Source organism: Guillardia theta (assembly GCF_000315625.1).
Source record: "Guillardia theta CCMP2712 unplaced genomic scaffold GUITHscaffold_12, whole genome shotgun sequence".
In the NCBI taxonomy this organism is placed as follows: Eukaryota; class Cryptophyceae; order Pyrenomonadales; family Geminigeraceae; genus Guillardia; species Guillardia theta.
Window position 1 is genome coordinate 712,108 of NW_005434662.1, and position 27,573 is coordinate 739,680.

The 27,573-nt window shown below is 52.0% G+C and overlaps 13 protein-coding genes across 13 annotated transcripts in view; 6 read left to right on the forward strand and 7 right to left on the reverse strand.

Annotated features, from left to right (window-relative positions):
- Positions 1-384: 384 nt before the first annotated feature.
- GUITHDRAFT_103155 (hypothetical protein) lies at positions 385-1,617 on the forward strand (the record flags this gene model as incomplete). Its single annotated transcript, XM_005838160.1, has 8 exons — positions 385-606; positions 660-719; positions 767-825; positions 989-1,073; positions 1,119-1,229; positions 1,279-1,356; positions 1,420-1,520; positions 1,566-1,617. 8 exons carry the CDS (start codon positions 385-387, stop codon positions 1,615-1,617), a joined length of 768 nt encoding a protein of 255 aa, XP_005838217.1.
- A 188-nt stretch (positions 1,618-1,805) lies between these two features.
- On the reverse strand, positions 1,806-3,002 carry GUITHDRAFT_66278 (hypothetical protein; the record flags this gene model as incomplete). Its single annotated transcript, XM_005838161.1, has 5 exons — positions 1,806-2,226; positions 2,272-2,431; positions 2,484-2,637; positions 2,718-2,807; positions 2,859-3,002. 5 exons carry the CDS (start codon positions 3,000-3,002, stop codon positions 1,806-1,808), a joined length of 969 nt encoding a protein of 322 aa, XP_005838218.1.
- A 799-nt stretch (positions 3,003-3,801) lies between these two features.
- On the reverse strand, positions 3,802-6,076 carry GUITHDRAFT_85143 (hypothetical protein; the record flags this gene model as incomplete). Its single annotated transcript, XM_005838162.1, has 16 exons — positions 3,802-3,918; positions 3,965-4,009; positions 4,065-4,142; positions 4,197-4,265; positions 4,359-4,427; positions 4,476-4,526; positions 4,572-4,704; positions 4,753-4,829; positions 4,876-4,959; positions 5,006-5,050; positions 5,098-5,208; positions 5,263-5,328; positions 5,376-5,429; positions 5,506-5,547; positions 5,599-5,646; positions 5,996-6,076. The coding sequence occupies 16 exons, from the start codon at positions 6,071-6,073 to the stop codon at positions 3,910-3,912; spliced, it is 1,059 nt and encodes a 352-aa protein (XP_005838219.1). The 3' UTR covers positions 3,802-3,909.
- Positions 6,077-7,007: 931 nt separating this feature from the next.
- On the reverse strand, positions 7,008-7,403 carry GUITHDRAFT_151019 (hypothetical protein). Its single transcript, XM_005838163.1, has one exon. It carries the CDS (start codon positions 7,336-7,338, stop codon positions 7,183-7,185), a length of 156 nt encoding a protein of 51 aa, XP_005838220.1. The 5' UTR covers positions 7,339-7,403; the 3' UTR covers positions 7,008-7,182.
- A 2,167-nt stretch (positions 7,404-9,570) lies between these two features.
- GUITHDRAFT_103158 (hypothetical protein) lies at positions 9,571-10,120 on the forward strand (the record flags this gene model as incomplete). The annotated part of the gene is made up of 4 exons (XM_005838164.1): positions 9,571-9,704; positions 9,757-9,853; positions 9,901-10,023; positions 10,079-10,120. 4 exons carry the CDS (start codon positions 9,571-9,573, stop codon positions 10,118-10,120), a joined length of 396 nt encoding a protein of 131 aa, XP_005838221.1.
- Positions 10,121-10,271: 151 nt separating this feature from the next.
- Positions 10,272-12,730, reverse strand: GUITHDRAFT_103159 (hypothetical protein; the record flags this gene model as incomplete). Its single annotated transcript, XM_005838165.1, has 6 exons — positions 10,272-10,730; positions 10,779-11,153; positions 11,199-11,531; positions 11,580-11,660; positions 11,718-12,602; positions 12,662-12,730. 6 exons carry the CDS (start codon positions 12,728-12,730, stop codon positions 10,272-10,274), a joined length of 2,202 nt encoding a protein of 733 aa, XP_005838222.1.
- Positions 12,731-13,330: 600 nt separating this feature from the next.
- On the forward strand, positions 13,331-15,319 carry RAE1_2 (putative Rae1, nuclear pore complex component; the record flags this gene model as incomplete). Its single annotated transcript, XM_005838166.1, has 17 exons — positions 13,331-13,401; positions 13,494-13,542; positions 13,584-13,640; positions 13,688-13,729; positions 13,779-13,871; positions 13,917-13,997; positions 14,067-14,173; positions 14,232-14,283; positions 14,330-14,400; positions 14,448-14,526; positions 14,586-14,680; positions 14,732-14,792; positions 14,840-14,893; positions 14,942-14,983; positions 15,039-15,105; positions 15,154-15,230; positions 15,278-15,319. 17 exons carry the CDS (start codon positions 13,331-13,333, stop codon positions 15,317-15,319), a joined length of 1,140 nt encoding a protein of 379 aa, XP_005838223.1.
- A 160-nt stretch (positions 15,320-15,479) lies between these two features.
- On the reverse strand, positions 15,480-16,251 carry GUITHDRAFT_103161 (hypothetical protein; the record flags this gene model as incomplete). Its single annotated transcript, XM_005838167.1, has 4 exons — positions 15,480-15,734; positions 15,779-15,880; positions 15,927-16,089; positions 16,136-16,251. 4 exons carry the CDS (start codon positions 16,249-16,251, stop codon positions 15,480-15,482), a joined length of 636 nt encoding a protein of 211 aa, XP_005838224.1.
- An 883-nt stretch (positions 16,252-17,134) lies between these two features.
- On the forward strand, positions 17,135-17,752 carry GUITHDRAFT_103162 (hypothetical protein; the record flags this gene model as incomplete). The annotated part of the gene is made up of 1 exon (XM_005838168.1): positions 17,135-17,752. One exon carries the CDS (start codon positions 17,135-17,137, stop codon positions 17,750-17,752), a length of 618 nt encoding a protein of 205 aa, XP_005838225.1.
- Positions 17,753-17,854: 102 nt separating this feature from the next.
- GUITHDRAFT_161653 (hypothetical protein) lies at positions 17,855-20,556 on the reverse strand. Its single transcript, XM_005838169.1, has 14 exons — positions 19,937-20,556; positions 19,664-19,765; positions 19,352-19,603; positions 19,232-19,298; positions 19,136-19,182; positions 19,002-19,085; positions 18,858-18,938; positions 18,758-18,810; positions 18,600-18,705; positions 18,416-18,550; positions 18,305-18,358; positions 18,107-18,259; positions 17,988-18,055; positions 17,855-17,938 (listed from the first exon to the last, which is right to left on the reverse strand). Exons 1-14 carry the CDS (start codon positions 20,048-20,050, stop codon positions 17,911-17,913), a joined length of 1,344 nt encoding a protein of 447 aa, XP_005838226.1. The 5' UTR covers positions 20,051-20,556; the 3' UTR covers positions 17,855-17,910.
- A 603-nt stretch (positions 20,557-21,159) lies between these two features.
- Positions 21,160-23,116, forward strand: GUITHDRAFT_103164 (hypothetical protein; the record flags this gene model as incomplete). The annotated part of the gene is made up of 7 exons (XM_005838170.1): positions 21,160-21,205; positions 21,267-21,337; positions 21,397-21,507; positions 21,632-21,682; positions 21,729-21,815; positions 21,867-22,834; positions 22,999-23,116. The coding sequence occupies 7 exons, from the start codon at positions 21,160-21,162 to the stop codon at positions 23,114-23,116; spliced, it is 1,452 nt and encodes a 483-aa protein (XP_005838227.1).
- A 137-nt stretch (positions 23,117-23,253) lies between these two features.
- On the reverse strand, positions 23,254-25,327 carry GUITHDRAFT_103165 (hypothetical protein; the record flags this gene model as incomplete). Its single annotated transcript, XM_005838171.1, has 7 exons — positions 23,254-23,425; positions 23,476-23,623; positions 23,762-24,159; positions 24,209-24,283; positions 24,333-24,748; positions 24,803-24,997; positions 25,100-25,327. The coding sequence occupies 7 exons, from the start codon at positions 25,325-25,327 to the stop codon at positions 23,254-23,256; spliced, it is 1,632 nt and encodes a 543-aa protein (XP_005838228.1).
- Positions 25,328-25,769: 442 nt separating this feature from the next.
- The window catches only part of GUITHDRAFT_103166 (hypothetical protein), a gene marked incomplete at both ends in the record, with an annotated part of 2,031 nt that continues 227 nt past the window's right edge, over positions 25,770-27,573 (forward strand). Inside the window, 5 exons of the mRNA XM_005838172.1 lie at positions 25,770-25,841; positions 25,886-26,712; positions 26,893-26,954; positions 27,272-27,354; positions 27,412-27,468. Coding sequence (XP_005838229.1) covers positions 25,770-25,841; positions 25,886-26,712; positions 26,893-26,954; positions 27,272-27,354; positions 27,412-27,468 — 1,101 coding nt within the window. The remainder of the gene's footprint in view (positions 25,842-25,885; positions 26,713-26,892; positions 26,955-27,271; positions 27,355-27,411; positions 27,469-27,573) is intronic.

Below are 27,573 nucleotides of genomic sequence, written 5' to 3' on the forward strand. Positions count from 1 at the left end.
GGCTCTCGGAGTCCAGAGCCACATGGTCATATCATGGCAGTTGACAAGAACAGTTATTTTGACCGTTACACCTGCTTCCTCTTCCCAAGCAGCATGCGCGTGTCCCTGCGCTGGCTGTCTGCACATGCTGTGCGGCTGCGCCAGTCGGTGAAGCCGAACAACACTGCCTCCTCCACTTGCCCCTCCTTCTCCTCCTCCTCTCGATGTGCAACTTACTCTCCTCCCCAGTCCCCCTCTTCATCAGCCCTCCCTCCCTTCACATTGGTTCGCTGTGCCGTCCCCACGTTGGGGCGCAGGCTTGTACAGTCTCGCTTGCAAGGCCATCGCCTTGCTTCGTCTAGTTCAGCTGCAGAACGGGAGCCTACATCTGAAGAGAAAGCAAACATGAAGAAGGAGGAGATGAAGAAAAAGGACGTCCCCCTTGGCATGCTGAAAGCTGATGGGACAAGCAAGCGCTTTTACAAGCAGGCAGGTGTGCAGCAGGTGAAGCAAGATTGCCCTCGGACTGGAATGCTCAGAACAATGTGGTCGTTGACGTTGGATGGTCGTGGTGTTCGTACACCTGCAAACAAGCTACTCACCGTGCCCACCAAGGACATGGCCATGGTTGGAGATTTTCTGTCTATCTTGTTCTGGTTGCTGGTGACGTTGATATGAAGGCAATTGCCATGGAGTTTGATGTCCAGGACCTGAACATTCTTCCATATACAATGCCTCTTGTACGGTGGCTCTTTCACCCCTGATGGTTGCTGATTTCGCATGCCAGACCACCCTGGCTACAACGTCCATTGACCAGATCTCGCGCTCGGATGTTCGGCAGAGCACGTAAGACATGAGGAGAACCATGTGTATCTTGTACAGAGGGCTGAAAGGACACGTGACAGCATAACCTCATTGCTTCGTCAGTTCCGAAACGACCTACTTACCCTCCGAAGGTGCCGTGATTTGCGCTCCTACTACCCTTCGAGCTAAGCTGACGCGTCGGCAGTAACGATCCTCCCGACCTTGTAGAGAAGGAGGAGAAGATCTGGGGCAGAATTTGTGATTGGGCAGAGAGTCATTACAAGTTCAAGGTGGGCTCTGCGATCGAGGGGAAGGTTTCACTGACTTGTCAGCAGCTGGTGATCAGCCATGAATGGCTCCAAACAGAGCAGCCCGACGATATCATGAGCACTGTGCGAGATGACCTCCTAGGTCGATCTGACTGGAGATTGACTGTGATTGATCAAGTGAGAGACGTTTGCCAGTCGATCGCCCTGCCTGACGTTTACGGTTCAGGTCGCGGGGTCCACGGGCTCCTTGATGCTCTCCTTGGCTCTCTCCCAGGGCTTCCTTAATGCAGATGAGGCGATGAAGGTTGGAGATCGCATGAGCTCTCCGTCTATCTCAACATTCATTGTCTCTTGACTTGTTGTGAAGGCCGCTCGTCTGAGTGAAGATTACAACGTTGAGCGATGGGGAATGGTGATGAACAGCGGTATGGGCGGACATGATATCGATGCTGCAGACATGCGTTCGAGGTTTGTCCTGCTTGCATGATTTCCCTGATGTGACACTTATGGCAGGCTTGCAGCGGCATGGCTTTACAACCGGCTCTTGCCAACTGAGTATCGCTAAATCACAAGGAACAGAAGATCGGATGATGCACTTAGTCACAAGTGGACGGATGACTAGGGAATATCCACAATGGTAAGAAACACGTATGTGGAAATCACTGAGAACGCCTTCACGCCCATCGTTCACATCGGATGCTGCGACAATGTTCGAACCTTGCTCAAATGCTGTATTGCTTACATGGCACCATTTTACATGCTCTTTGCTGTTAGCCAACCCAAGAGTTTCTCATTGAACAACTGCGGCACTTCATCATGAGGGCAGTGCCCAGCCTTCAAGCCAATGTACTCGGCAGAGGGCATGAGCTGTAGTGTTCTGTCTGCCCTTGACTTGGTTATCCATGGATCGTTCTCGCCCCATAGAAGCAAAGTAGGAATCTTCCTCGCCTCCACGAAATTCGAGAGAGTGTTGACCGTCACATATCTCTTGCCTCCCCTTCCTCCGATGGTCGTCTGGAAGAAGACTTCAAAGGCATTGGGTTGGAGAGCTGGCCTCTTGATCAGATCAACGAGATCGTCATCGATCCTCGACTTGTCATCAGTGTAGACCAGCGCCAGTGTGGATGCTATCCTTGCCTCTCTCGTCAGGAGGAATCCTCCAAAGGAGATCATGCTGAGCCACGAGTCAAGTTAGGCCTCGCAGAATCAGTTCTCTCACCGCTTGATCAGCTCTTGCACACGATCCACCAGCGTGTATGGAGGCGCAGGAGCATCCATCTCTGAGAGGATGCTGTCCTGCGGGAGACCCGCGTACGGCTCGACATTTCCATCTTCTGCCAGGGGGCCTGCGGAGTTCACCAGCACAAGGCCCCCGATGCCTTCAGCCGACCCGAGCCCTTGGAAGGCGAGATCAGCACACCGCACGGTCACTGGCGCCTGCATTACCTGCTGCCAACATGGCGGAATATCCTCCCAGAGAGTTTCCAGCCAAGATGACTTGCTTGCTGAAGGAAGCAGGAAGGATCACTTCCTTGATGAAATCGCAGATCTGCGCAGCCCAGACGTGCCCCCCCCACACATTGAACTGCAGTCAAGGTGAGCATGGCTACAGCTGACGCGTCTGTGCTTGCAAGCATGAAACAGGGAACTCACCCCGGTAGGAACGTCAGGCTGCTCAGAGAAGCCAAACCCGAGAAGGTCGATGGCATACACCGGCCTGTCGGCCGCGAGCTGCTCCACGTTGTCTCTCCAGTGCTGATGACCAACAGCTCGTCACTTCACACATATCCAAGTCATTCACATCACTTCGATCGATGCTCCAAAGCCATGGATGAGCAGGATGGGGTTCTTCTTTCCCTCCGGGTTGACGCTCGCATACCTGGCCTTGCGATCACACCAACGATCTTCCGGAGCTTTAACAAATATGACCTGACCCTCATTGTCTTCCATTGCCAGAACTGGCCTTCTCTCCACTACACCAAACCAAGAACAAGGTTCAGATGCAAGGAAATGCTGAGAGCCAGCATGATCGCACCTTTTGCACTGGCTGCGTTGTCGTGACTGTTGTGGCGCCCTCAACCGACGTCTCTGCAGGTTTTGCAGACATCTGACCAATGAGGGACGAGATTCTTCCACTTCTCAGAAGTTTTCGCACTTCTTCATCACAACTTCTTCCAAAGCTTCGGCAGTGTCTGCCATGGATGGTAGGTGCAACGCGTGCTTTGGTAGTGAGGGGAGAAGGCCTGACGGTGCTGCTGCGAAGCTTGCTCATCTCAGGAAGCTTCGATGAAGCGGAGGAAGAGAGCGGAGAAGCAGAGAAGGAAGTTGCAGATGTGGATGGACCGAGCATGAAGGCCATGGAGGCCGGCGGAAGGCTGAGAAGCAGCACAAGCGCCGCCGCCATCGCCAGTGAGCTGCTTTATGAGTTCTATGGGGATGAGGGTCAGGATTTCAGCACTACCGGTAGTTTTCTGTGTGAAATTTGGCTAAGAGGGAGGGGTGGCGACGAATAGTCCAAGTTTTGAGTAATAATATTTCGGGACGCAAGTTTTCAGGGACCGGCGACATCCAGTAGGGGTCCTAGAGACAGAAGTTGCCTTGGAAGAGTGGGGTAGGGGTGCTGGAAAGCTACTGAGTCAACTGCCGCAGTGCCACGCCGGGCCCGGCCCGGGCCGGCCCGGTCGGAACCGGGCCGGGCCGCTAGGAGTGGCTCGCCGAGAGAGTTCTGACGGACCTGGTGAGTCACGTTCCGAGTCTCAATTTCATTACACAACTGAGTCCGAAGCAAAAAATCCGAATGAAAGGAGGAACCCGGCCCGCCGACGTGTGGTTTGATCCCGCCGCCGTCCGGCGGCATCTACTTTCCCTGTTCCACCGTGAGACAAAAGAGCACAGGGAGAAGCTGGAGTCACCTTCATCGCTGCCTCGATGTCTGAATCGACCATCTCCTCAACCAACTAAAGATATTTGAAATCTCAGAGTTCAGCACAAAAAAAAACCAGTCATCGTTACCTTCTTGAACGGAGTGCTGGTTGGGTTCCACTTGAGTTTAGTCCTAGCCTTCTCGGGGTTGCCAAGGAGAACATCAACCTGTTGGGATACACACGTGAGGTCAACAGAGCACACAACTCCGAACAGGATCACCTCAGTTGGACGGAAATACCTCGAGTCAACCCTAACGCGGACTGTGCCAGTGGCCTTCTCAATGCCGACCTAAAAACAGCAGTGAGAGCATGCTTGCAATGATTGTCGAAGAAAAGGAGTAGACTTGAGCATTCAAACAAAACATCGACGATCCAAACTCACCTCGTCAAGTCCAGAACCCTCCCATCTCAACTCCATTCCGGCATGAGCGAAGGCGATGTCGCAAAATTCCTGAACAGTATGAATCAGGCATTGACCGCTGTCGAAACTCAACAATACCTGGACAGAGTGGGTTTCGCCAGTGGCAACCACAAAATCTTCCGGCTCGTCCTGGAATAACGGATTGAATCGACAGCATTCGATTTTGTCAGTTACCTGCTGGAGCATGAGCCACATGCACTCGACGTAGTCACGAGCATGTCCCCAGTCACGAGTGGAGTGCAAATTTCCAAGTCTGACATCAGTCTGTTTCCCAGCCTTGATTGCACCAACCGCACGTGTGATTTTGCTGTTTTTGGACAGTCACGAATCCCTTACAAACACACTCAGATCAGACCGAGTCACAAATGTTTCTCCACGACGGGGACTCTCGTGGTTGAAGAGGATTCCATTCACCGCAAACATGTTGTACGCCTGCACATGCAGTCAATCCCCACAGCAAGCTCAATTTAGAGTTAACCTCGCGGTAGTTCACCACGCACCAATACGCCATAAGTTTCGCACAGGCGTATGGGGAGCGAGGATAGAAGGGAGTAGTTTCACTCTGGCAACAAATTTCACAAGAGCAGCACACAGATTGCTATCAGAACCTGCTTTGGCTCTTGAATTTTTCCGTAAAGTTCTGAAGTAGAGGCCTGGTCGAGGTGTCAAAAGGTTTGAACGTTCAAAACTCATCGCATACCTGATAGAATCTGGTTTTGCCGGCCAGACCAGCTTGACGGATGGCTTCCAAAGCATGCAAGGTGCCGATGCCATCAACGTGTGCGGTGTACACAGGAAGTTCAAAAGAAGTCTATATTGTGAAAGTCACGGGAGGCAGCTGAAGGCATCGAAGATCTCAACTTACATGAACATGGCTTTGAGCAGCAAGGTTGTAAAACTCATCAGGTTGTGTCTTATTCAGGAGCGTGACCTGCCAACCTCTCAGGAATTGGAATGGGCCATGGAGAACTCTTGTACCAGGTTGTTCAAATCAGTCACGTCACCATAATGGGTGTAGAAAGGGATCTTCTCCTGAGGAACCCAGTTAGTAGAGCAAGAGGGCGAGAGCGATTTTTCTCAGTTATAGTAGCTTGAAGACATAAAATACCTTGTTAATTTGAGCTTTCTCATAGATGTGCTCAATACGAGCCTGGCAATTAGATCTCAGTTCAAGAACGGTCGGACATGTATTTCCTTGCACCTGGTTGAATGAAGAGGCTCTGCGCTTAATGCCATGAACTTCATATCCCTGAGACAAAAATTATCATGAGTCATGGACACGTAATGAAGAACACAATGTCTCAGACTCGGATCGCAATGCTAAGAGTAAAATTCTTTGCTGATCCTCTTTCTCCTTGCCCACTTCTTCTTGACCAAACTTCCTCTACATAGAAATTAACACACCTTCTCACTGATATTTACGGATGCAGAGTGGAAACTACCAGCCAAAAAACCATGTCTAGCCACAAGCACACAGCGTGCCCGTCCTTTTCCTTCCACTCCTCTACTCTACTCCCCCAATGCCTCCGCAGTCGGCACTCAGAAGAGACATCTTGCCGTGGGACTTGCTCCAAGGCAGTAGAGATCTCTCTCCGTACCTTTGAGAGAAGGAGCTCAGCGAGGTAGGAGCCATCCTGTCCGGTGATTCCGGTGATGAGCGCTACCTTGCGCGCCATAACCTACAGCTCTCCTCTAACTTACCCCCACCCCTGCAGAGCACCCCCCCCTACCCCCACAACCCCCTCCCACCTGCCTGACCGTACACAGAGAAAGGTTCCATACACAGGTGGATTCATCACCTACCCAAGGGGCTGATTAGTAAGCTCCAAGAACCGGTACTTGGAAAATCGTGCTACCCCCACCCCTAGTTTACCAATGGCCACCTGCACTTGAACCACCCCTGTGAGGACCCGTGCAGCAGCTATGAGATTGAGGGGAAGCAGATCTCTTGATGTAGGGGTAGCATATCGACTGAAGCTGTGGAGGGTGGGGTGAAAAGTTAAAATACCGGTACCATTTCCACTGTCTGAGGTAAATGATGCCGGTGGGTGGAGCAATTTGTGGAGTCATTGTGGGGTGGGTGGTAAGGGAGGGTCATGGGGGTAGGTGAAGCTGCTGGGCCACGTCATTTGCAATCGAAACTTATCCACATCCCCACTCACACCCAGCATTTTTGAAAAAATGACCCACTGAGGCGGACTAAGTCGGACTCAGCCCGCCGGGCGGCCGGCCGGAGGCGCCGCACTGAAGGCCCGGCCGTGGCTGGTGACACGTGCGACCTTGGACCCTGTTGGCTAAGTGACACATGGGTCGAATTCGGCCCACGTGGGCCGAATTCGACCCACGGCTTTTTGCCCCTCATACAGCACCCTTTGTGCGCTGGTCTCAACGAAAAAATGGCAGGGAAGGATAGAAGAGGACAAGCGCTTTCAGGGGCTGCAAACGCCATTCTGTTTCATGCATCCGTTGAGATTCTACAAGCTTCCAAAGTGAAGGCTTTCCAACAAAATTGCATGTTTTGTTCATGATCGTTGAAATTTCCATCCAATTATTCTGTGTTGCTGTTGCGTCCGCGGTGCGCGATTTCGCTTGATTCTTTCGTAATAGTTCAGATAGAAGACCATCCTGACTAGTCAAGATCAGTTTTCAATCTTTCGGCTGATTTCAATAACTCAATTTCCACTGAAATGACGAAAATTACAGAATACGACAATTTTGAGGTTTGTAAGTTGTGGCATTCACATGTGATGATCTCCGTGAAGCTGGAAATATTATAGATTGCTTCCTATACATGATAGGCAACCGTTGCATTCGAAATGAGCACCAAAGTTGCCTCAGTTGCGAGGCCAATGCGTCGAATACATATTGGGATGAATTTCGTTGGAATGACGTGTGCCTGAAGAATTCTTCGTGGTACATCCACTTCGAGACATGGAAACATCGCTGAACAGTAGTGAACCCTATTGACCAACATATCCATTAACAATACAAAGCGTATTCAAGCTGGATCTTCGCATGTCTGTGTTTTTTTTCCATAATTTTCTTCGTGCCGTATTTCAAGTTTGGTATTCTGATAGAAATTGCACGCGGAAGAACATGGTCTACGAAGTCGTTCTCTTCTGGGTTAAGGAATGGTCACAATTCCACATCTTTACATGTATCTTGCATAGTTCATGCATAGAGTTTTGAGTACTTGATGGGCCCTGATGACAGTTGCTTCATTGCTACTCATCCGAAGCCACCACTCATCAGACGGATGTTGGAGCTGGCTGTTTCATGTCTGTTTCACGCAAGTAGCGCCTCAAACTGTTTCCACGTGAAATGTTCTTCGTAATCGCATGTTATTCGTCTTCATTAGTCACTTTTTCTAGCATTTCGTTGGAGAAAACTGTGAAAAAATGGTTCGTCGATTGTGTCGTTCAGAAATATTTTTCACATTTTTTCCTTCCAAACAGGGTAAAACATCACCTAGAACGTTTAAGAATCATCGTGCAGGGGAAAATAATCCTGCTGAGTGTTGGAGAAAGGCCTAAAGACTCATTTGCAAAGTGAACAGACACGGTATGAATCGCTATGCACCAGCACGAGAGAAACATGTGAGTACAAGATTGACGCCGGAACAGATGATTTGAAGACACCACAGCACAAGATCTCGTCATCCTTATGTGATCACGAGACGCAGGACATGCTGAAAGACTGACATGAGATTGCTCACAGCTTCAAGATGTGCGGATAACAGTGGGAGATGTCATATTCCATGCGGAGTGGTTGTCTGCATCAACTTCAATTTCACAGTTGAGGAGGTGAATTAATGGCAAAGAAGCTGCTCTGAGAAAGAAAAGGGACTTGGATGTGATGAATATCATCAAGATGCACGATGGAAGTGAAGAGTTACAAGGTTTAGTGTAGGTATGAAGGAGATGGTAAGGAAAGTGATTGGGATACCTCATACCGAAATGTTGATAAGCACTGAAACAATTTCAAGCGTGGAAGGGGCCTATCTCGACTGAGAAGCAAGACAATCACTCAGAGACATGCAGGTGAATCAGGAGAACCCATTGCAATATCGCAGCAGGCAAGAGGATGTGAGGAGTTGTGTAGATTCTTGATTCCGTCCACGGTTTTACGACGGAAATGATTTCGCGGAGTGAGCATTCCAAAAATGTTGAGGTCTTTAACTCGAGGGAGACCAGAGTAGCGTGAACGATAAGACCAGTGATGGATGGAATACTCATTCTCCAAACCTGTAATCAAGTAATGAACGTCCTCCACTGCGACAGTTGGGTTTTAAAGAAGACCTAATGACAAAGACACAATTTCGCTCATATCATATTCTGTACATTTGTATTAGAAACTCTTTCCAATTAAGTTGTTGAATCAAGATAGATAGTATGATACATAACTCAATGAACATTTTCCTTTGTCTCTGTGATTTTGTACGCAACAGATCGATGAATTTATCGCTAACAACAGCATGTTCTCATGATTCATGAAGTGCACCAATGACCCTCCTCATGGAGCATGGCGGCGCGCCATTTCCCGGGAAGGCCAGTACCCCCACCCAGCAATGGCAAGTAAACACCCTATCTTTGATTTATTCAAAATACCCGTAGTAGGACTACCCCCACCCTTCATTTTCAGGCCCCTCTAAGGCAAAACCATCTGAAAACGGCAAAAAGGTGCCGAAGGTTTGTGTCACTTTAGAGCCACTGTTTGATGGCTTGTCAAAATGCAGACTGGCCTCTGTAACGGGCGGTTGACTGACCTTCGGGATGATCCGGTCCTGCCGCCCGCCATCATGGCATGATGCCAGCCCGCGCTGCGGCCCGGATCGCATCTGAGTCCCTAAAGTGCTGAATCAGTTGTGATGGTGTTCATGATGGCCAGTGAGCTGTGAAGCTTCAAGTGTAGGGTGAGCCAGTGGGATTGTATTCAAGTTACAGTACACAGGAAAATTTTTGTTTAGAAGTCAGATTTCAATGCTCCTGATTGTTCAAACCAATTTTTCCTGCTGTCGAATGACACTGTTCGACAGATATCAGTTCCAGCGATGTCCAGGACCAAGCATGGAACAACGCGAAATCTTCTTCCAGATCCAGATCAAGTTAGACTTGTCTGCTTGAATCCGCGCAATAACCTAGAGCATCTGTAGGAGATCGCCCGAGCGGTCAAGATGAGCAAAGAAGCGGAAGACGAAGAGATCGAAATCTTGGACAGGATCATCGACCAGTTGTCGAGGCGTGCGAGGGAGATGAGTCCCATCGGCACTAGCCCGCTGCCAGCAACGAAATCAGAGAGGATGGAGAGGTGAAGTTGGTTTTCCGTGTTGATCGCTGTATCCTGAACAACAAGCGCGAAGTGAGTCGAACAAGAAGCTCACGCTTCAAGTGCACAAACTGCGGGAGTTGCTCAAGGAGAGGGCATCGCTCCACCGACAGGAGCTGTTGGAGTTGAAGGTGAACCTTTCTATTGTGATGTAAAGGCCTCTGATCCTTGGCTGAAGTCCATGCACCAGAGAGAGATCTCAGACATGGCAGAGAGACACCAAGAGGAGGTGGAGATGCTTGAGAGCGAGTTGGACAGGAGGGAGAACGAAGTTCAGTCGCTGCAGGAGGCTTTGAGGTGGGTGGAGAAGGAGAAGTTCAATGCGGACGAGTTTCAGCGCTTCAAGACCTTGGCAGAGCACCAACACCAAGATATTGAGCGTCTTGAGCATCTTATAGAGGATGAGAGGAGGGAAGCAGAGTTATTTTTACACAAACAGGCCAGAGACGCACAACAACAGCAGGAAAGAGATAGAAGAGAGATAGAACTCCTGAGATCCCAACTGAAAATGCTCCGAAACTCCTGAACCTGCCTCTTACTGTCTTAAACTTAACCAGCTTTCTTGACGTTCTTCTTAATGTACAAAAAGTATCGATCATGCGCAGTTGCGTGCCGATTGATTCCCTTCTGCCATAGACGATCGAAGTAGGAGGAGGCCTTGATGCTGTGCCCGCATTCGGGTCCTGGCGAGCCCTCATGGATCACAAAGCCGTCTATGCAGCTGTTCTGTCGGATATTTTTGTTCTGCATCTTGATGGAGGTGAATGCTGCCTTCGACCCCTCGCTTACTTTTCCAAGGATTCTGCCGAGCAGCTTTGCATACCACAGGTTGTCTGTCACCACTGTGATCGTTCCGTCGTGTGCAAGGATGCGATACATGTCACGAAAGAAGTCAACGGTGAGGAGATGCTGCCCCTCGGAGTCTTCGCCACCAGTCTGTTGAGGAGGCTCAGGGTGATTGACAAAAATCTGATTGACTGAAGACTCCGAGATCAAGCACGGAAGAATCTGCTCGTTCAATCAGATCGTTCAGAGAGAGGCAGTTGCCTGACTCACCTGTGTGGCATCACCACCGAGCACCGCCAGGTTCTGAACATCATGGAAAATCATTCTGGTAAAGATCTGATGAACTCGATCGATCCTTAGCTCCAGGGCCATCCAGTTCGCCGCGTCTTGATCTGCCTTGGCCTGAGCAATGGCCCATTCACCAGCCCCGGAGCAAATTTCAAGCTTGACAGGCAGAGTGTTTCCGAATAATTCCCGAAAGACCAGAAAGCCCTTGGGGCTCAGCATTTTTCGTATCTTTGTCGTGTAGTCGCCCAAGAATTTTGGAAAGAACTTCTCAATCAGCTTTTCTTTCGCTTCCTCAGGGTCAGATGCTCCCTTTGCAGCAATGATATCCTGTTTCAAAACCTGATCGAGTCCGAAGCTCTGCCGCCAGTATCAGTATAATGAAACAGCTCATCACACCCTGACCTTCCGGAGACCACTGGTTATCTGCTTGACGACGATTTTCTGTGGATCTCCAACGTTCTTAGTTTCAGTCTTATCGACATTCTTGGTTTCAGTCTTCTCGACCTTCTTAGTTTCAGTCTTCTCGACCTTCTTAGTTTCAGTCTTCTCGACCTTCTTAGTTTCAGTCTTCTCATCAGTTTTCATTGCTTCAGGGCTGCCATTCTTCTGATTTTCCCGAATCCACTTCGTGTACTCGTTGTCGTGGTCCCGAAATGTGATCAAGCGCAGAAGAAAATCGCTGTAAGCCTTCAAAGGGCCATTGGACAGAGTGTTGGAGTCGTCCTCCTCCAGAGCCTGCCAAATCACATATAAGGTGTAGGACCAACGAGCGAATGCAAACACCTTGACGCTGGTGACAAACTCTTCGATCGACTTTAACTCCCTCCGAATCTCTTCACACTTGTGCTTTTCAAAGATCGATGCCTGTGTTTGGCAGCACAAGAATAAGCTTCGAACCAGAGGAGCAGAGTAACAAGCTACCGCATGTTGACGACTCTTATCTCGAACTCGCCAGCCTTGTTTACCTCCTTCGATCTTACGATGACCGGCCCCCTCATCTTCGTCTTCATCGTCTCCTTCATTTCTCTCTCCGATCTCCTTCTCCATGTGCTGAATCGCATTTCTCGTGGCTTTGCCATACAGCTTCCACTTTGCCCAGTCTTTCAGAAGAGCTGCTGACCTCGCCAGGGCAATGTTCACAATCGGACTGTTCACAGCTTGAGCCAGGTAAGAACTAGAAGCTTCTTCGCTATCCTTCTTGGTCTTCTTCTGCAGCATCCTGAAGAGTTTGGTGGCCTCGCCGAGCAGGAGTCCCTGACACCGCAGAGATATGATGTACTCATATGTGGACAGATCCGGCTCAAGACTCCACTCTCCCTGCATGCGTTCGAAGAGCGAATCTGCCTCGGAGGACGCCCCGACTAGCAAGCAGCCGCGAAGAAGGGTGTTGATGGTCCGAATGTTTGGCAGCACCGGAGGTTTCCTACTCAGCATGGCCCGCAGCACATCCAGAGCGCCCAGTACATCTCCAGCTTTGCACTTCCCGTTGATGAGTGTTGTGTACGCGACAACACACGGAGCAAAACCTGCGCTGATCATTTGCTTCATCACCTTAGATGCTCCAATCGCATCGCCGCATCGGACGTAGGCGTTGATCGCAATGGAATAGGTGTGCGTGTTCGCCAGATCCTCGTCTACCGCCTGCTGGAGCAGCTTCTTCGCCTCTGCCAGCTCTTTCCTGTTTGCATGCTGAGAGATCTGGTCGTTCATAGACCTTGTCCTCTCAGGATCACGAGTCTTGTCGCTCCTCAACTTGGGCTTGCTCTCAGCCTTCTTTTCACTGAACTTTCTCCTCTTCCCTTTCTCCTGCTTCCCTTCCCATTTTCTTTTTCCAGTTTTGGCTTGCTGATCAACTGATCCCTCACCGTCGCCAGATCCTTTCTTTTTCTTGAATTCTTGGTCTCCTGTCTTTCTGTGTTTGTTTGTGCTCGCATCTGCGCTGTTGTCCTCGCGCTTCTTTTTTCCATCTTCTGCTCTTCTGGGCAAACCTTCCCTGTCCTTACTATGCCTGCGATCCTGCCTCGAGCCTCCATTTCCTCCTTGCACACCTCCGCCTCTCGCGCCCCTCGCACCTCGCCCACCTCTTCCGCCTCTCCCGCCTCCTCTCTCACTTGCTTCGACACTCCTTCCTTCTCCCCCACCCTTTCCGTTGCCTACACCTCGTCCCCTTCCTCCCCGTCCCCCTGGACTGCCTCCTCGACCTTCTTGCCCTCCTCTCACTTCTCCTCGTCCTCCTCGTCCTCCTCGTCCTCCTCCGCCTCTTCCCCCTCCGCCCCCTCCGCCCCCTCCTCCTCGTCCTCGATCTGGTCGCTTCGCCCCCCGCATGTGCAGTGGGATCCCTGACTATTATGACTATTATATATAACAAATTTCGAATATATATAACGAATGTAACAGACTGCTCAGAATCAGCGTAACGTTCAGCGACAGGCCGTAACGGGTGCTCATGGCGGCGTGCAGGGGGCGGGGAGGGGGCGCATGTGCGACGCTCTTCCTCTCCTGCTGCCTCCTCCTCTCGAGGATAGGCAGGGGCCATGGAGGTTCAACTCTTGCCGTATGCAGTGCTGAGGGGCTGGGGTGCGGAGTACCGCAAAGAGTCGATGGGGTTTCCTCTCCCTGGGGAGGGGCCAAGACTGGGAGGAGCGAAGTCGGCGGCTTGAGGCTGCGGGGAGGATCGAGCTGGTCGAGCTGGGGCAGCTCTCTAACATCTGATAAGAAGGGATACAACCCTGAGAACGACCCAGAGGTGAATGCGAACCATCCGGATCCGAGGCTGAGCTTCTGCAGGCGGAACACATTCCCAACGACGGGATAACGTGCATGAAGTTCTCGCCCAAGGCGATGGTATGTAGAGCTGCACGTTACCGAGCTCCTCTGATGGCTGATGCCAGGCACCTAACAACTTTTTGGCCGTGACGACGTGGGAAGGGGAGGTTTGCAAGCTTTCCGTGTTACTGCTCGCGTTCTGATGATGTTGAGTAGTTGCGATGCTACGAGGTCGATGGATCAACAGGCAAGACAAAGCCCGTTGGCATGCAGAAGCATGAGAAGCCGGCAATGTGCTGCGCGTGGAAGGTTTGTATTGTATGTCAGGGCTGCGAAGTTCTCACGTGTGGAAAGTTGGATGGCGGTGGCGTATTATCAGGAGGAGCTGACGGCAAGGGAATGCTGTGGGACATTCGAGCTGGTACTTGGACTCAGGTGCACCAGATGATGTCTTTGCCATGAAACAAGGTAAATCCTTAGGTTGTGAGCATGACTTTGCTACAGATCGCCATGCACGATGCTCCCATCTCTGGGATCTTTCACTCTGAATTGCCATCCCCTTGTTACATTACGGGATCTTGGGATCGTACTCTGAAATTCTGGGATGCAAGGTTCATTCTCAGAATATTTTAATGTTTCAAAAATGTCTAGTTTGACTGATCTCTGTAGAAATCCCTCAGCTTCTCCAATTGGCGTTCTACAAGTTCCAGACAGAGTTTATGTATGTGCAGGACGTCTGGACTAACTGGGACTGAAAAATACTGCAGGCGATGGATGTCGTGGATCATGTTATGATAGTTGCAACTGCTGAAAGACATGTTCTTGTATACGACTTACGGTGAGTTGATCAGTGTTGGTTCCTGTGCAGGTTTAACAACATTTTAGCAACCCCGCCCAGCCATTTCGTCAAAAGTTCTCGCCTTTGAAATACCAAACCCGATGTGTGGCCATATTCCCTGACAAGGTGTGTAACCCTCACATCGGTTAGCTGAAATGCTCTGACTTCCTGTTTCCTGCAAACAGACCGGGTTCTGTGTCGGGAGCATTGAGGGGCGGGTAGGCGTTGAGCATATCAGCGATGCTGACCTTCCCAAGAACTTCGCATTCAAGTGTCATCGGTGACTTGCACAGTCCTGCTTTGTCAATGTCCTGAAAGCTTCCTTGACAAGGCAAAACACAAATGCCAAGGACCCGGAGCTATATGCTGTGAACACTATTGCATTCCATCCTGTGAATCCCTCGTACTTTTCAAGGCTCTCTCTCACCCTCTGCGTCAGTTGGGAACATTCGCCACAGCGGGCGGGGATGGATCTTTCAATTTTTGGGACAAGGTACGAGAGGTTCATCGTAAACGTAGCAGCTGTAAAGATGTCCTTCAGGATGCAAAGCACAGGCTGAAAGCATTCCAGAGGGCAGATCAGGTGAAGTGCCTCCGTTGTTTTGATGTGGTGGGCTTGTGACGAATGCGCTGCTTAGCCAATAACATCCTCACATTTCAACCATGACGGATCACTCTTTGCATACTCCGTGTGCTACGATTGGAGTATGTGGAGTATGGTTGCTCTGGAGTTATCTTATTGCGAACTTTCAGGCAAGGGAGTTGATGAATTCTTGAAGCTGAATGCCGAGCAGAGGAAAGGGAGAATCATGATACACCTCGTGAAACAAGTATCTTGACCATCGATCTTTGCAAATTTCTCAATAGCTTCCTGCAGGAATGCCAGCCGAAAAAAGACGTGAACACCAAACGCTGGTGATAAACAGATGCAATGACCGATCTTCGAGCTGTAAAGAATGTAATGTTGAATAGCCTGCTGTGAGGAAATATATAATATCTTTGTTGATGCCAAAGAGCATATATTTACAATCCTTTTCATCTTGGATTACTCTCAACTTCAGGACTTGTAATCTTCTCGTTCAATCATCCACGACGGCGAAGAACTCCGAGCACTTCGCGTATTGTCTTGCTCGAGCAATCTGTAGATGCAAGTTCAATGACTCGCATCTTTTCACAACAACAAACACGCACCTCGAAGTCTTCTCCTCCAACTCATCGGCGAGGGACAGTCCCATGAGCAACTGCAGCTGCTGAAGCTGGTCGCTAGAGTCTGGAGCATCTACCAAGGATATGGGAGCAATGTTCGCCTTCACTGTCGAGTTACTGACAACCTTCTGCGTGCAAAGTCAGGCTGGAAAGAACTTCTCGCTATCCTTACCATCGGGTTGTCGCTGGGTTTTGTAACGACTTCATTCGTCGTGGTTGTAGCGTTTTGCTTCAAGACGTTCTTAACAAAGATATCTTTGGCCACGGGCAAAACCTGGAGACATTCTTCAGAGCAAAATCACCATTATGAGGTCCCCCACCTGACTCTGCACAGCCTTTATGATACCCTTGGGCGCTGATTTCATGAAGCGGGAAAGACTCTCCTTCACTTCATCCTTGTCAAGCCCCTTTTTCTCTTCCGGGATCCAGGAGCATCTCAATCGTGTCAGATGCATGCTCCTCGTCCTACCGGCATGATGAGACCTGGTCGATCTCTCAGTCCTTGGGCTTCCTGCAAAGACAGGCGCACCTCGAGGAACCAGGAAGCTGCACTCCGACTTGAAATGAAGCACACGAATCCAACAGAGACAACCCGACGATGAGCAACGAGATGAAGATGGTATTGGTTTCACGTACAGTGAACATCCTGAAGGTGTGAGTACGCTGCAGAAATGATTTCAGTGAACCAAAATTTGAAACTCCTTAAAAATCGTACACGCAACCAACATCACCATTTCCTTCATGATATCAAAAAAATTCTAAATATCATGGCACCCTTCCTCCTCATTATCATCATGATCATAATCTAGTTTCATATCCTGCTCCTTCCCCTACCCCTGCTCAAGCTACTGACACGCCATTCCATGCTAACCCCTGAAGTAAATTTTCCTACATTCAGTCTTCCTGCCCACCTCCCTCCTGCTCTTGCCGCTTATCCTCATCCCTCTGTGTCGAAATCTTCACACTCTTTTCATGTGTCCTCCTCCTCCTCCTCCTGGTCTCTTCGTCCCTGCCTCCATCCTGCCGTCTGAATTTTTTAAAAAACTGCGCATCCCGCCATCGTCCTCAAGCATAACAGAAGGCAGAGCTCTTTTCTTCTAAATCATTAGTTGCTGTCCTCGTACTCACAACCAAACCACCCCTACCCCCTAGTGTCCTTTTTTCCCTACCGTCACCGTCGACGTAGACCCCACCCTCATACATTTTACCAATCTTTGTAGATCATTACTACCCTCAAATTCGTATTTGACCCCACCCCTTCTTCAGGACCCTACCCTGATTTAGACATCTTGCCTGCATCCGGAACCCCCCTACCCCGATGAGCCATGCTGGCTGAGATTGAAGGACAGGGCACAGGAGATGGCGCGAGGAGAAGGAGAAGGACGGGAGAGAGGAGAGGAGGGGACTGAAAGGAGAAGAGGAGGGGAGAAGAGAAAGTTCATGAGGTGAGGGTGTTGTGCGAGCTGGCTGGCGACAAACGAGATCAGCATCGAGACTTGTCTCACTGACTTGAATTGACATTGTCCATATGTCCGAGCTCTTTGGTGGATGGGGGCATAAGCTTGTCGATGGAATACAGAAAGTGGCAAACAAGACGGAGAACAGATTGCAGAAAGTAGCGAATAAGACAGAAGACCTGGCCAAGCAAGTCAACCGTTCTGTGAACCCGCTGTCAAGCCACTTCAGGGAGAATGAGAGGAGGAGCGAGTCACGATACGAGCAAGAGGAAGCCGGAGCTGACCTAGAAGCAGCAGCAGCAGCAGCAGCAGCAGCAGCAGCAACAACAACAGCCGAAAGACAATCGACCAAGAGCATATCATCGCTGGATTCTGCATCCACTTCAAGGGAATTCACTCCCTCAAGGATCTCTCTTGACCTGCATGAGAACGCAGATGAGAGCATGTCGACAAAGAGAGCTTTCAGAATGGCTCAAGACATCTATACTGCGATCAAGGAGGAGACGGAAGCTCTGCGAGCAGAAAAGGAAGAGTACAGGGCTGTTCTGGAGAAAATGAGGAGGTGTCGACAGGAGCAAGAGGCCACGTATGCGGTTGCAGAGGCGATGATGGAGAGAGAGAGGAAGGAGCTTGAGGAGTTGGTAGAGAAACTGGAGAACGAAAGCTCCGAGGTCCTTGTTAGAATGTGATTGTCGATCGCCCGAGGTTGTCGCAGATGGCATTATACATGATGAAACCATCTCAGAGTGCAGGTGCGAGGAGGTGGTATCGTGTGCAAGACAACCATACATACGATGACAACTTGTTTCACTCAAAACAATGTGCTCACTACAGGGTTGTATCTGAATCACACATATCCCTCTGTCTGTGTCTTGCTGCCGATGAGTATGTCAGCACAAAGCAGGGGAGGAAAAGTGGAGATACCCTGGGAGAGCCGAGGGATCGATGCCGTTGACAACCGAGGAAAGAGCTCTCTGCCATGACTCCGTCACCTGCACCGACCCATGAGCTCTTCAACCCCCGATCTCCGTCTCCTCTTCAACCACGAATCCGTTCTTGATCTGGATCTCCACGAAGCGGAACAGCAAAGTCCGCAGCTCCACCGCCTTCATGCGCTTGAGCCTCATCATTTCCTCGCGCAGGCGTTGGCCGAGCAGCTCTGCGCGCTGTTTCGACTCCTCCACCTTTCGCCGGGCCTGCAGACATGATGACAAGCAGCGTTACTACCCTACAAGTCGAACCTCGTTGACATCGGACTCAGTGATGTTTGCCTTCCCTTGCGGGACCCCTTGCTTCTGCAACGACAGTCACCGGCAACACAGGAACAGATACGGCAGAGGAGGAGGAAGCACCAGCGCTCGATCTTTCTTCTCATAGTCCGACTGCGAAACGCTGTTAACTCCAACCACCACACTCATTGCAATCGACGTTCGCACCATGAAAGCCAGCGACTGGGCCACAGTTGCTCCGTGTACTCTCAGCGCCTCCTGCGTCCACATCAGCTTGACATCGATCAGTTTGATCAGTGAGCCGCACCTTTGCGCCTTCCATTATTCGCAGCCATTCTTCCAACACGAACACAGTCTTCTCCATCTCATCCTTCACTTGCTCCTGGATGTTGATCGCCAGGTGGTCGCAGCAGCTGTTGACGCGATCAGCCTGACCCACATGCTTACGAGAAGACAAGACCAGACCTCCCTAGGTCGTGAAACGACTTCGAAGTCGTTGCTGCCTCCTCTTCACCTGTCTGTTGAGCGAGCGTGAGCAAACCATGGTGTCTCCCGTTGCGACAACCTTCTCTTCATGAGTCCCCATGGTGATCAAGGTGAGGCCAAGTTCTCCGAGGGAACTTCCGAAGTCCCTCCTGCGAAGCACCTGCAGGTAAGTCAGGAATTCCCTGTTGATGCTAAAGAATCCCATGACGGTGAGAGTCATCACCATCCTCTCTACAAACTTGTGAACTTCAAACAGCTGATCCTCAAGCTCTTTTATGTACAGCCCCATTTCAGCGAATTCGGGATCCTGCAAGACAGAGCCTTCACTTGACAACGATGATGCCAACAAGGCCTTTCCTGCATCGATTTTGGCACTTTCGGTGCTCCAATATCCTTGAAAAGCGCTGATAGGGTTCAACATTACAGACAATACTCAAAAAAATCTTCACTTACATCCAAACAAGGACGGTTTCTTCTCCTCCGGAAGCTTCATGGAATCTTCATTCCCCTCAAAGAAAATCTGTTCGCTCGCTGCTCAATCGCCCCGGCGCGCCGCTCCTCGTCACTTCTCACCTGCAGCGGCTTTGACGTTCGGATGATGGGATGGTTGACAAGACGAAAGAGAAACTGCTGGAGGGCCCATCGGCGCCTCTCGATGAATTCAGCGTCGAATCTGTTGAAGTACGGATCTATTCCAGACTTGTCCGGCAGAGCAGGAATGAAGTAGCAAGGGTATTGCTCCAGAAGCTGGATGTGCAGCCAAACGAAGTGATTGAATCTTCTGTTCACTATGATCTCACTCGACGAGTACTGCTCCAAGTTTGTCTGCGCAGCGAGTCAGCGGCAGGGAGTGGACATCGACCCTCGTCGTGCACGCTTCCTCACCTTACAAGTCACCTTGTACACCACGTAGGCTTGATAGCCGTTGCCACTCTTGGTTGGTTGGGTCACAGAGACGTCGAAACGAATCCCTGAGCCATCGTTGTTCTGAAACAAAATCGTCAGTCACTTTCATGCGCACTCCTCCCCCGCCGCCGGCACCAGCACCACCAAATAACAATTACTCTCATCTCATCGCTTTTGTCAACATTCTTATCATCCATACCACTATCCACATCTCTACATCCACCATGAATGTGCTTGTCGCCGTTTTCTCACCATTATGTGCGGGAGATTGGGAGGAGGGCGAGGAGCGAAACTTCCGGGTTGTTCAGGAGCAGAGGGGGAGAAATCTTCGTCCCCAAGGGGGAGTGTGACGTAGGCGTCGGACATGGGTCGATGCAGAGCTCTCTCTCAGCTCATACAAAGCGCTGAGAACAAAGACCCTCCTGTGAAGAAAACTGTTCAGAAGGATACGACTCAGGTTAGTCGATCTCTTTGAGATAGGAATTCCTTGCCTTCTAGTAAACCATGACCTCCACCGCCAATGGGCGATGGAGGTCGGTGATCCTGCTTCATCACAGCAACTTGTTCTCTCACTCACGATCGTTGCTTCTACTTCGATGTCTCTCGATCATTCGTTTTCTTATCATCTTAGTCTGATCTTTGTCCGATGGCTGCCTTGAACAGCAGAGCTACACCCTTCTTGTTTGTACACTGCAACTGCTTCCTGCACGTTCTCCCCTGCATTCCTTCGTGGCTACTCACCTGGCTTAACATGCAACTCTCCCTCATCCTGTGCCCTCTCCTCTCCTCCTCTTCCTCTCTCCCCCTCCTCGGCCCTTCGCTCCGTTTCCCTCCTCATCCTTCCCCTCCTTTCGCTTTGCTGTGCATCTGTGCTGACGATGGCACTGTGTGTACCCCTACCCCCCTCTGCTATTTACATCATTTGGCTCTGGACTACCCCTACTTGAAATTTCACACCGGTAGTTAGATGGCCCCCAGGCTAAAAGTACCCGTACCATCAAGAGGATGTTGCAGGGCATTTTTACGGTAATACCCAGTACCCCCATACCAAAAATTCTTGTTTCATGCACCCCTACCCTCAGTAACCGTCAAGACTATTTTTCTCCGCTTTTGGCCCAATTCTGAAACACGCACTGACATGGCGGCAAGAGGAGCAGGCAGCGAGTGTATGGGAGGGAAGGAGGGGGTGGAGGGGGAGGGGGGACAGTGTGGGACAGTGTTCATGGTGCAGGACAAGTAGAGATGGAGGGAGAAGGAGAGTCAAAGGGAGTTGACAGCATGGTATCAGAAGGAGACAGACTGGTGCTGGGTTAAGGAGAAGGTGTCAGCGGGAGTTATTAGTTGGATGATGAACAAGACAGGAGTGAAGGAGTATCAGTGAGGACAGAGCTCTCATTTGATACATGATCATGGCAGCTCCTTCAGTGGGGAGAATGCTTGCCTCCCGGAGCAGATGCTTCCGAAAGTTTCTCTCCATGAAGCCCCACGTGCTCCAGCGCCGAGGCATCCAGCTGACTGCAGGTAGGAGTTCCCTTGTGCGCCATCTCCTCCTTTCGCGCTGATGTGTCTTCCTCCGTCTCAGAGACGATCAATCCCAAGGTCCTCGATGCTCAGTACGCCATCCGAGGAGCTCTCGTCCTACGTGCTATGCAGGTGTGGGAGGGAGGCGGGGCATGGCAGCGGCTCTTGTTTTGACCGCGGCATGGCTGCAGCACGAGAGGAATCTCAAGGAGAGTGTCAGGATGCCGTTCGACGAGATCATCTACTGCAACATCGGCAACCCGCAGCAGCTGAACCAGAAGCCGATCACATTCTTCCGACAGGTTGTTCTTTCCCCTCCTCCACCTCCTTTTCCCTCCTTGCTCCTTGCTCCTTCTCCTTCGCGCCCTTGTTTCCTTCCTCACTTGCCTCCCTTTCTGTTCCTTCTCCTTGACTGGATGCTTGAAGGTGCTGGCGCTGATGGACTATCCTGACTTGGTCGAAATGCCAAAAGCGAAGGTGACCGGCTGCTCGTCTGCTCTCCGACTTGCTGAAGATTCCACAGAAATTGTTTCCTGAGGACGCGATTGAGCGAGCAAGGATGTTCTTCAGCAACATCCCAGGAGGGACGGGAGCGTATAGTGAAAGTCAGGTGAGCGCAAGAGGACGGGAGTTAGCCTTTGATCTTGACAGTGATACCTAGGGCATCCGGCTGGTCAGAGAGCACGTGGCAGAGTACATCTCAAAGAGGGACAATCTTGTTGCTTCTGCGGACGACATCTTCCTCACGGACGGCGTGAGTCAGGGAGTGAACATGTCCATGAACGTTCTCATCAGGAACGAGAAGGACGGGATCCTTATTCCCATCCCACAGTATCCTCTCTATACCGCAACGATCTCCCTGAACGGAGGGCGGGCCGTGGGCTACTTCCTCAAGGAGGAGAAGGGTTGGAGCATGGACCTCGGTGAACTCGATCGTGCGTATCAGGAGGCGAAGAATCAGGGAACCAACATTCGAGCAATGGTGGTGATCAACCCGGGGAACCCGACGGGACAGTGTCTGACAGAGGCGAACATAAGGGAGGTTGTAAAGTTCTGTGAGCATAACAATCTTGTCATCCTGGCGGACGAGGTGTACCAGACGCCCATCTACGGCGAGACCCCGTTCACCTCCTTCAGGAAGGTCGTGACGGACATGGGCAGCTCCGTTGAACTCATCTCCTACCACTCCGTGTCCAAGGGGATGATCGGGGAGTGCGGGAGGAGGGGAGGGTACATGGAGCTCCGCAACATTGACACGGTCGTGCGGGAGCAGATCTACAAGCTTGTCTCCATCGGCCTCTGCTCCAACATCGCGGGCCAGATGATGGTTGACCTGATGGTGAAGCCCCCGCAGGAGGGGGAGCCGAGCTTTGCGCTCTATCAGGAGGAGATGAACAATCTGCAGGAGTCGCTCACCCGCAGGGCACACAAGTTGTCGACCGCGCTCAACGCCATGGACAACATCTCCTGCAACGCCATCGAGGGAGCCCTCTACGCCTTTCCCAAGATCGACATCCCCTACAAGGCTGTGCAGGCAGCCAAGGACTCCGGCATGACGCCTGACACCTTCTACTGCGTTGAACTGCTCGATGCCACTGGTATCTGTGTGGTCCCGGGGTCAGGATTCAGGTATTTTGATGTCTCCCCTTTTCGCCCCTGTTGCTCTGCTCCTCCCTGCTCCTGTGTCCTGCACCTCCTAGTGTACCTGTGATCGTCCGCCTCCCTCCTCCCTCTTCCTTGCGACTCACTAGTCCCCGACCTCCCTCACCCTCAAGTGTAAGCTTGCTTCGCAGGCAGAAGAAGGGTAGCTTTCATTTCCGCACCACCTTCTTGCCGAGCGAGGAGAAGATGGACATTGTCATCGAGAAGTTGCAGAAGTTCAACAAGACCTTTGACACCATCTACAGATAGACCTCCCGTCAGGTCCACTCCCCCCGCGATCAATTTTCTTCCATGCATTCATTTTCCCCTCTCCGGGCGGTCAGGCCTGGATATGCTGAGATGTTGTAATCATACGTTCAAGGATCTTTCTGTTGTTTGATTGAAGTTCACTTCAAAGTAGAGACGAGGCTGTTGAGGTTCGCTGGGAGCAGAGAGAAGCCAAGGCCGTCAGCTCTTCCCTCCTTTCTCTTCCTCTTTCCCCCTTCCCTCTGCTCCCCTCCCCTTCCCATAGACAACCTCTTCCGGAAATTCTCCTCCCACCAAATTCGATGCTCTTGTCTGCGATTCCTTGCTGTTAGAAGAGGAGCATATCACCAAAACTTCCTCACCTTTTCTGCAAACGCCGGGCAAGAGTCGCCTTCACGAGCTCCAGCGCGTCTTCAGGAATCGCCTTCTCCCCGGCAGCCTCCCTCCCTCCTCCTGCACCCTCACTCCTTAAAAGTTTCTTCATGAGAAACGGCAAGCTGCTCTGCACCTCTGGCACGATTGAAACCATCCAGCTGTGCGAGAAGATTCCAGTTCGCCATTCCTCCTCCTCCTCCTCCTCCTCCTCCTCCTCCTCCTCCTCCTCCTCCTCCTCCTCCTCCTCCTCCTCCTGCTCACTCTCTCCCTGACCCTGACCCTGCCCCTTTTGCTGTGAGGTAAGTTGTCGCAAACGCTCCAGACGGTCTCGCAGCTCCTTCCCTCCCACCATGAAGCTCTTCCTCCTGCAGCAGCTGATCCAAATCCAGACCACAATCTCCATCCTCTGCCACAGATCTGCAAGCACATGTATCACCTCCACCCAGTAGTCGTCCAGCTCCGACGGCGGCAGGTCAAAGTACTGGAAGTGAAACTGCCGCAGCCACTCAAACTCCAGCTGGTCATGTAGATCCTCTAGAGCATCGAGACTCGCTACGATCTTGCTCAGGCATGCCCTCCTCTCCTCCCCTTCCTGGAGCACTCCCCGCGCGTTCCAGGGGAAGTGAAGCTGAAGGAATGTTTCACGGCACCTGCAGTAGAAATTGTGGTACCTTCGAACATGTCAGGCCACCAGCCACATCATCGCAAACTTCGTCTTACATGTCTTCCTGTGGACAGACCCGATGGGTGCTGCTGAATCGTGACCCCCGACCGCACACCACGCAGTGCTGGTTCCTGCACTAGAGTGAGGAGAGGAGGGAGAGAAGGAAGAACTCAGTCATACTTCTCATTGAAGCCCGACAGCATAACATACGCGTCTCCGTTTACCATCGGCACCGCCACACCAGGCGTATCGACCTCCCACTTCACCTTCAACCCCACCTTCCACACCTCCCCCAGCTCTTCCTCCTCCCCTTTCTCCGCTCGCTCGATGACGTTGTACACTGCGATAGCGGACTGCTCGACCACTCCGTCGTCCGCATGCCATGAAATGCAGCACCTGCCCATCCCGTAGTAGGGCTCGGGCCTTGTTTCAACGTGGTTTGCTATCGATTCATCGAAGTAGTTAATAAGGGTTGCATTGAAGCTGTTGACTCCTCCCTCCACTGCCCCTTCCCCGGATCCCTCGCCGCGCGCCATGAAGCATTCGTGCTGCTTCCTCGATTTCTCCTTCAGTACTTCGTTCAGTCTTCGAATCTCCTGCACATCGAGACTTGTCATTGCACCGAACTCACCCGTCAACCCTCCTCTCACCGCCAGTGCATGACAGGCGCTGTCGGGAACCTTCGCGGCTTCCGTCTCCCACGATCGGCAGAAGAGTCTCAGGCCCTTATACTTGTATGTACATCCACGTTCTCCGACAAGGAGCCTCGTCACCATCGTCTGCGTCACTTTGCCCTTGACCCACACGTAGTCTCTACGAAACCAGCCCATTTGGTCCTTGAGCACCTGTCGTAGCATCAACAACCTTGACTGCACCCGATGGAGATCGCGCTGAGTGAGGTGATTGTATGCATGTACACGCCTCTCCTCTCATCCTTGCAGACTGACCTCAAGCGCTCTCCTCGTCGACGGCTCCAGTGCTGACGGCAACAGGTCTCGATGGATGACTCTGAACTTTGGATAATATCTCTCCAATGCCTGCTCGAAGCCTCTTCTTCTTCCTCCTCCTTTGTTCCCTGCGATCCTCCCTGCCTCCTCCTCTTCTTCTCCCTCCCCTATCGCCCCATCGAACCACTCCAGCCCCTCCTTGACCCGCTGCCATAGCGTCTCCTGCATACCTCTACACCCGATTCTGTCCAGTACCCCTCCCTTTTAGTCATTCAGGGTACCACCCCAACTCAACCCATTTCTGACTCACCGGGCATGGCAGCAGTATGAGAGCCGAGCTTCGCGTGCGGGCGGCGCAGGCAAGTTGGAGGGGAGCGGGAGATGGAGAGGAGGAGGAAGGAGAAGGACGAGGAGGAGGAGGGGGGAGGAAGAGGGAGGAAGAAGAAGAAGATGTGGTGGTGGCGGTGGTGGTGGTGGTGGTGGGTGCATGGAAGGACGATGAGATAGGCTAGCACGAAGAGGTCGTGAGAGGTGGAGGCGAAAGTGGACGAGGACACTTGTGTGTCTCTTTGTTCGGAATGGAGGCTTGACCAAACCTCACAGTAGGGACTATGATGATGGTTATGATGATCATGAGGTGGAGGTGGGGGGTGTGGGGGATGGAGAAAAGATGAAGTTGGAGGTGGTGGCGGCGGAGGAGGAGTTGGTGGAAGGGAGAAGGGAGGAAGGGAGGTGGCCTGTGGTGAACTGGAGAGGTTCGTGCTGACTCTAAAGCTGGTTCAACAGGCCAGCAGCGCCTCCAATAGCGATGTTGAGCTCGGGCTTCGAAGGTTGGAAGTTGGTGTCAAGCGAGAGAACTCTGTGGAGCTCAAGAAGCGACAGTTCCGGTCCAGCATCACCTACTACCTCCTCTTCTGCGCCTTCCTCGTCCCCTTCATGGCGTACATGCAGCTACACGTCAACCAGAGCATCGAGCCCTCTGCCTCCTCCATCGGATATGCGGTCGTCGACGGCCACCAGTGCGGGACGGAGGAAGAGAAAGTGCTGCGGGTGATGGAGTGGACAAGGAGGATGGGAGGTTACATCCACCGGAACGTCACGACAGGCATGTTCCCGATCGAGGGAGAGGACGGGAGCAAGACGGGGAGGATGGTGCGAGGGCTCAAGGCCAACGGGACCATCCATGACCACGAGATCCTCTTTCGTATCCCCCCGAAGCTGCTGATCAATGTGGGGACAGTCTCGCAGGACCCAAACTTCGCCGAGGTCTGGAAGAGCATCCCTCAGTTCCACAAGGGCCTCAGCGGGCTGGCCGTCTACCTCATCCACGAGTCGCTCAACAAGTCCTCCTTCTGGCGCCCCTACCTCTGCGCCCTGCCGCGCCACGTCCCGCTCCCCATCTTCTACTCGGAGAGGAAGTTCGAGAGAGAGAGGAGGGAGAAGATTCTCAAACCCCTTCCCGAGCAAGTCACAAGGTTCGACGACCTGATCGAGCGGGCGAGGGACGTCCTGGAGGTTCACTACGTCGAGCTCATGCCCAAACTCTTCTCCCAGTTTCCTCTCAAGTTCTCCCCTGCCGACTACACGTACGCGCGATGGGCATGGGCCTGCAGGTGCCTTATTCTCCTCTTTCTACTCCTCCTTGCCCTCTTCTCTCCTGTTTCTCCTCCTTTCTTGTCCTCCACCTCCTCTTCCTCTACTTTCCTTCGTCCTCCTCTTTCCTTTCTTCGCCTCTTCCCACCTTGCCCCGCCCTGCCCCTTGTCCTCCGTAGCAGACTGACTGGTGCATGCAGCATCATTATGTCGAGGACGTGGGGCAGGAAGTTCAAAGACGATGTCCTGGGAAAGATGACCGGTAGGAGAGGGGGGGGGGGCAAGAGGCAGAGGGGTAGGAAAGAGTGCTGTGCAACCGGTAGGGGGGTACAAAGAGGATGGGATGGGAAAGCGAGAGAGGTGGGAGGGAGGAGAGCAAGGAAGAGGGCGGGAAAGGGGTGACGAGAGATCGAGGAGCACGAGCACGAGCACGAGCACGAGCAGGAAGAGGATCGAGGAGCACGAGCACGAGCACGAGCACGAGCAGGAAGAGGAGGACGAGGACGAGGACGAGGACGAGGACGAGGACGAGGACGAGGACGAGGACGAGGACGAGGAGGGGTTGACTGGAGGGAGCAGGTGAGAACGTGTCGGTGGTCCACACTCTGGTGCCAGCAGCAGACATGCCAAACCACAAGACGGGGACGCATGAGGCGAGCTCGGTGAGAGCTGGGGTCCTGCTGGACGTGTTGCGCTCTCCTGACCTGCTGCCATTGCAGACACCCGATGGTTCCCTGCTACTGAAAGCTTCTGCGAACCTCTCGGCTGGCGATCAGGTGCGTTATCCTCCTCATCCTCCTCCTCCTCCTCCTCCTCCTCCTGCTATGAGTAATACTTCTCCCTTCCCTCCCTCCCTCCATCCATCCATCCATCCATTATGC

Coding starts and splice junctions, on each gene's coding strand:
- GUITHDRAFT_151019 (XM_005838163.1), bottom strand. CDS start 7,338: ATGTTTCCATGTCTCGAAGTGGATGTACCACGAAGAATTCTTCAGGCA.
- GUITHDRAFT_161653 (XM_005838169.1), bottom strand. CDS start 20,050: ATGTCCGACGCCTACGTCACACTCCCCCTTGGGGACGAAGATTTCTCC. Junction 18,359..18,415: donor AGAAGAAAGATCGAGCGCTG/GTGCTTCCTCCT, acceptor CTGTCGTTGCAG/AAGCAAGGGGTCCCGCAAGG. Junction 18,260..18,304: donor CTGAGTCCGATGTCAACGAG/GTTCGACTTGTA, acceptor TCATGTCTGCAG/GCCCGGCGAAAGGTGGAGGA.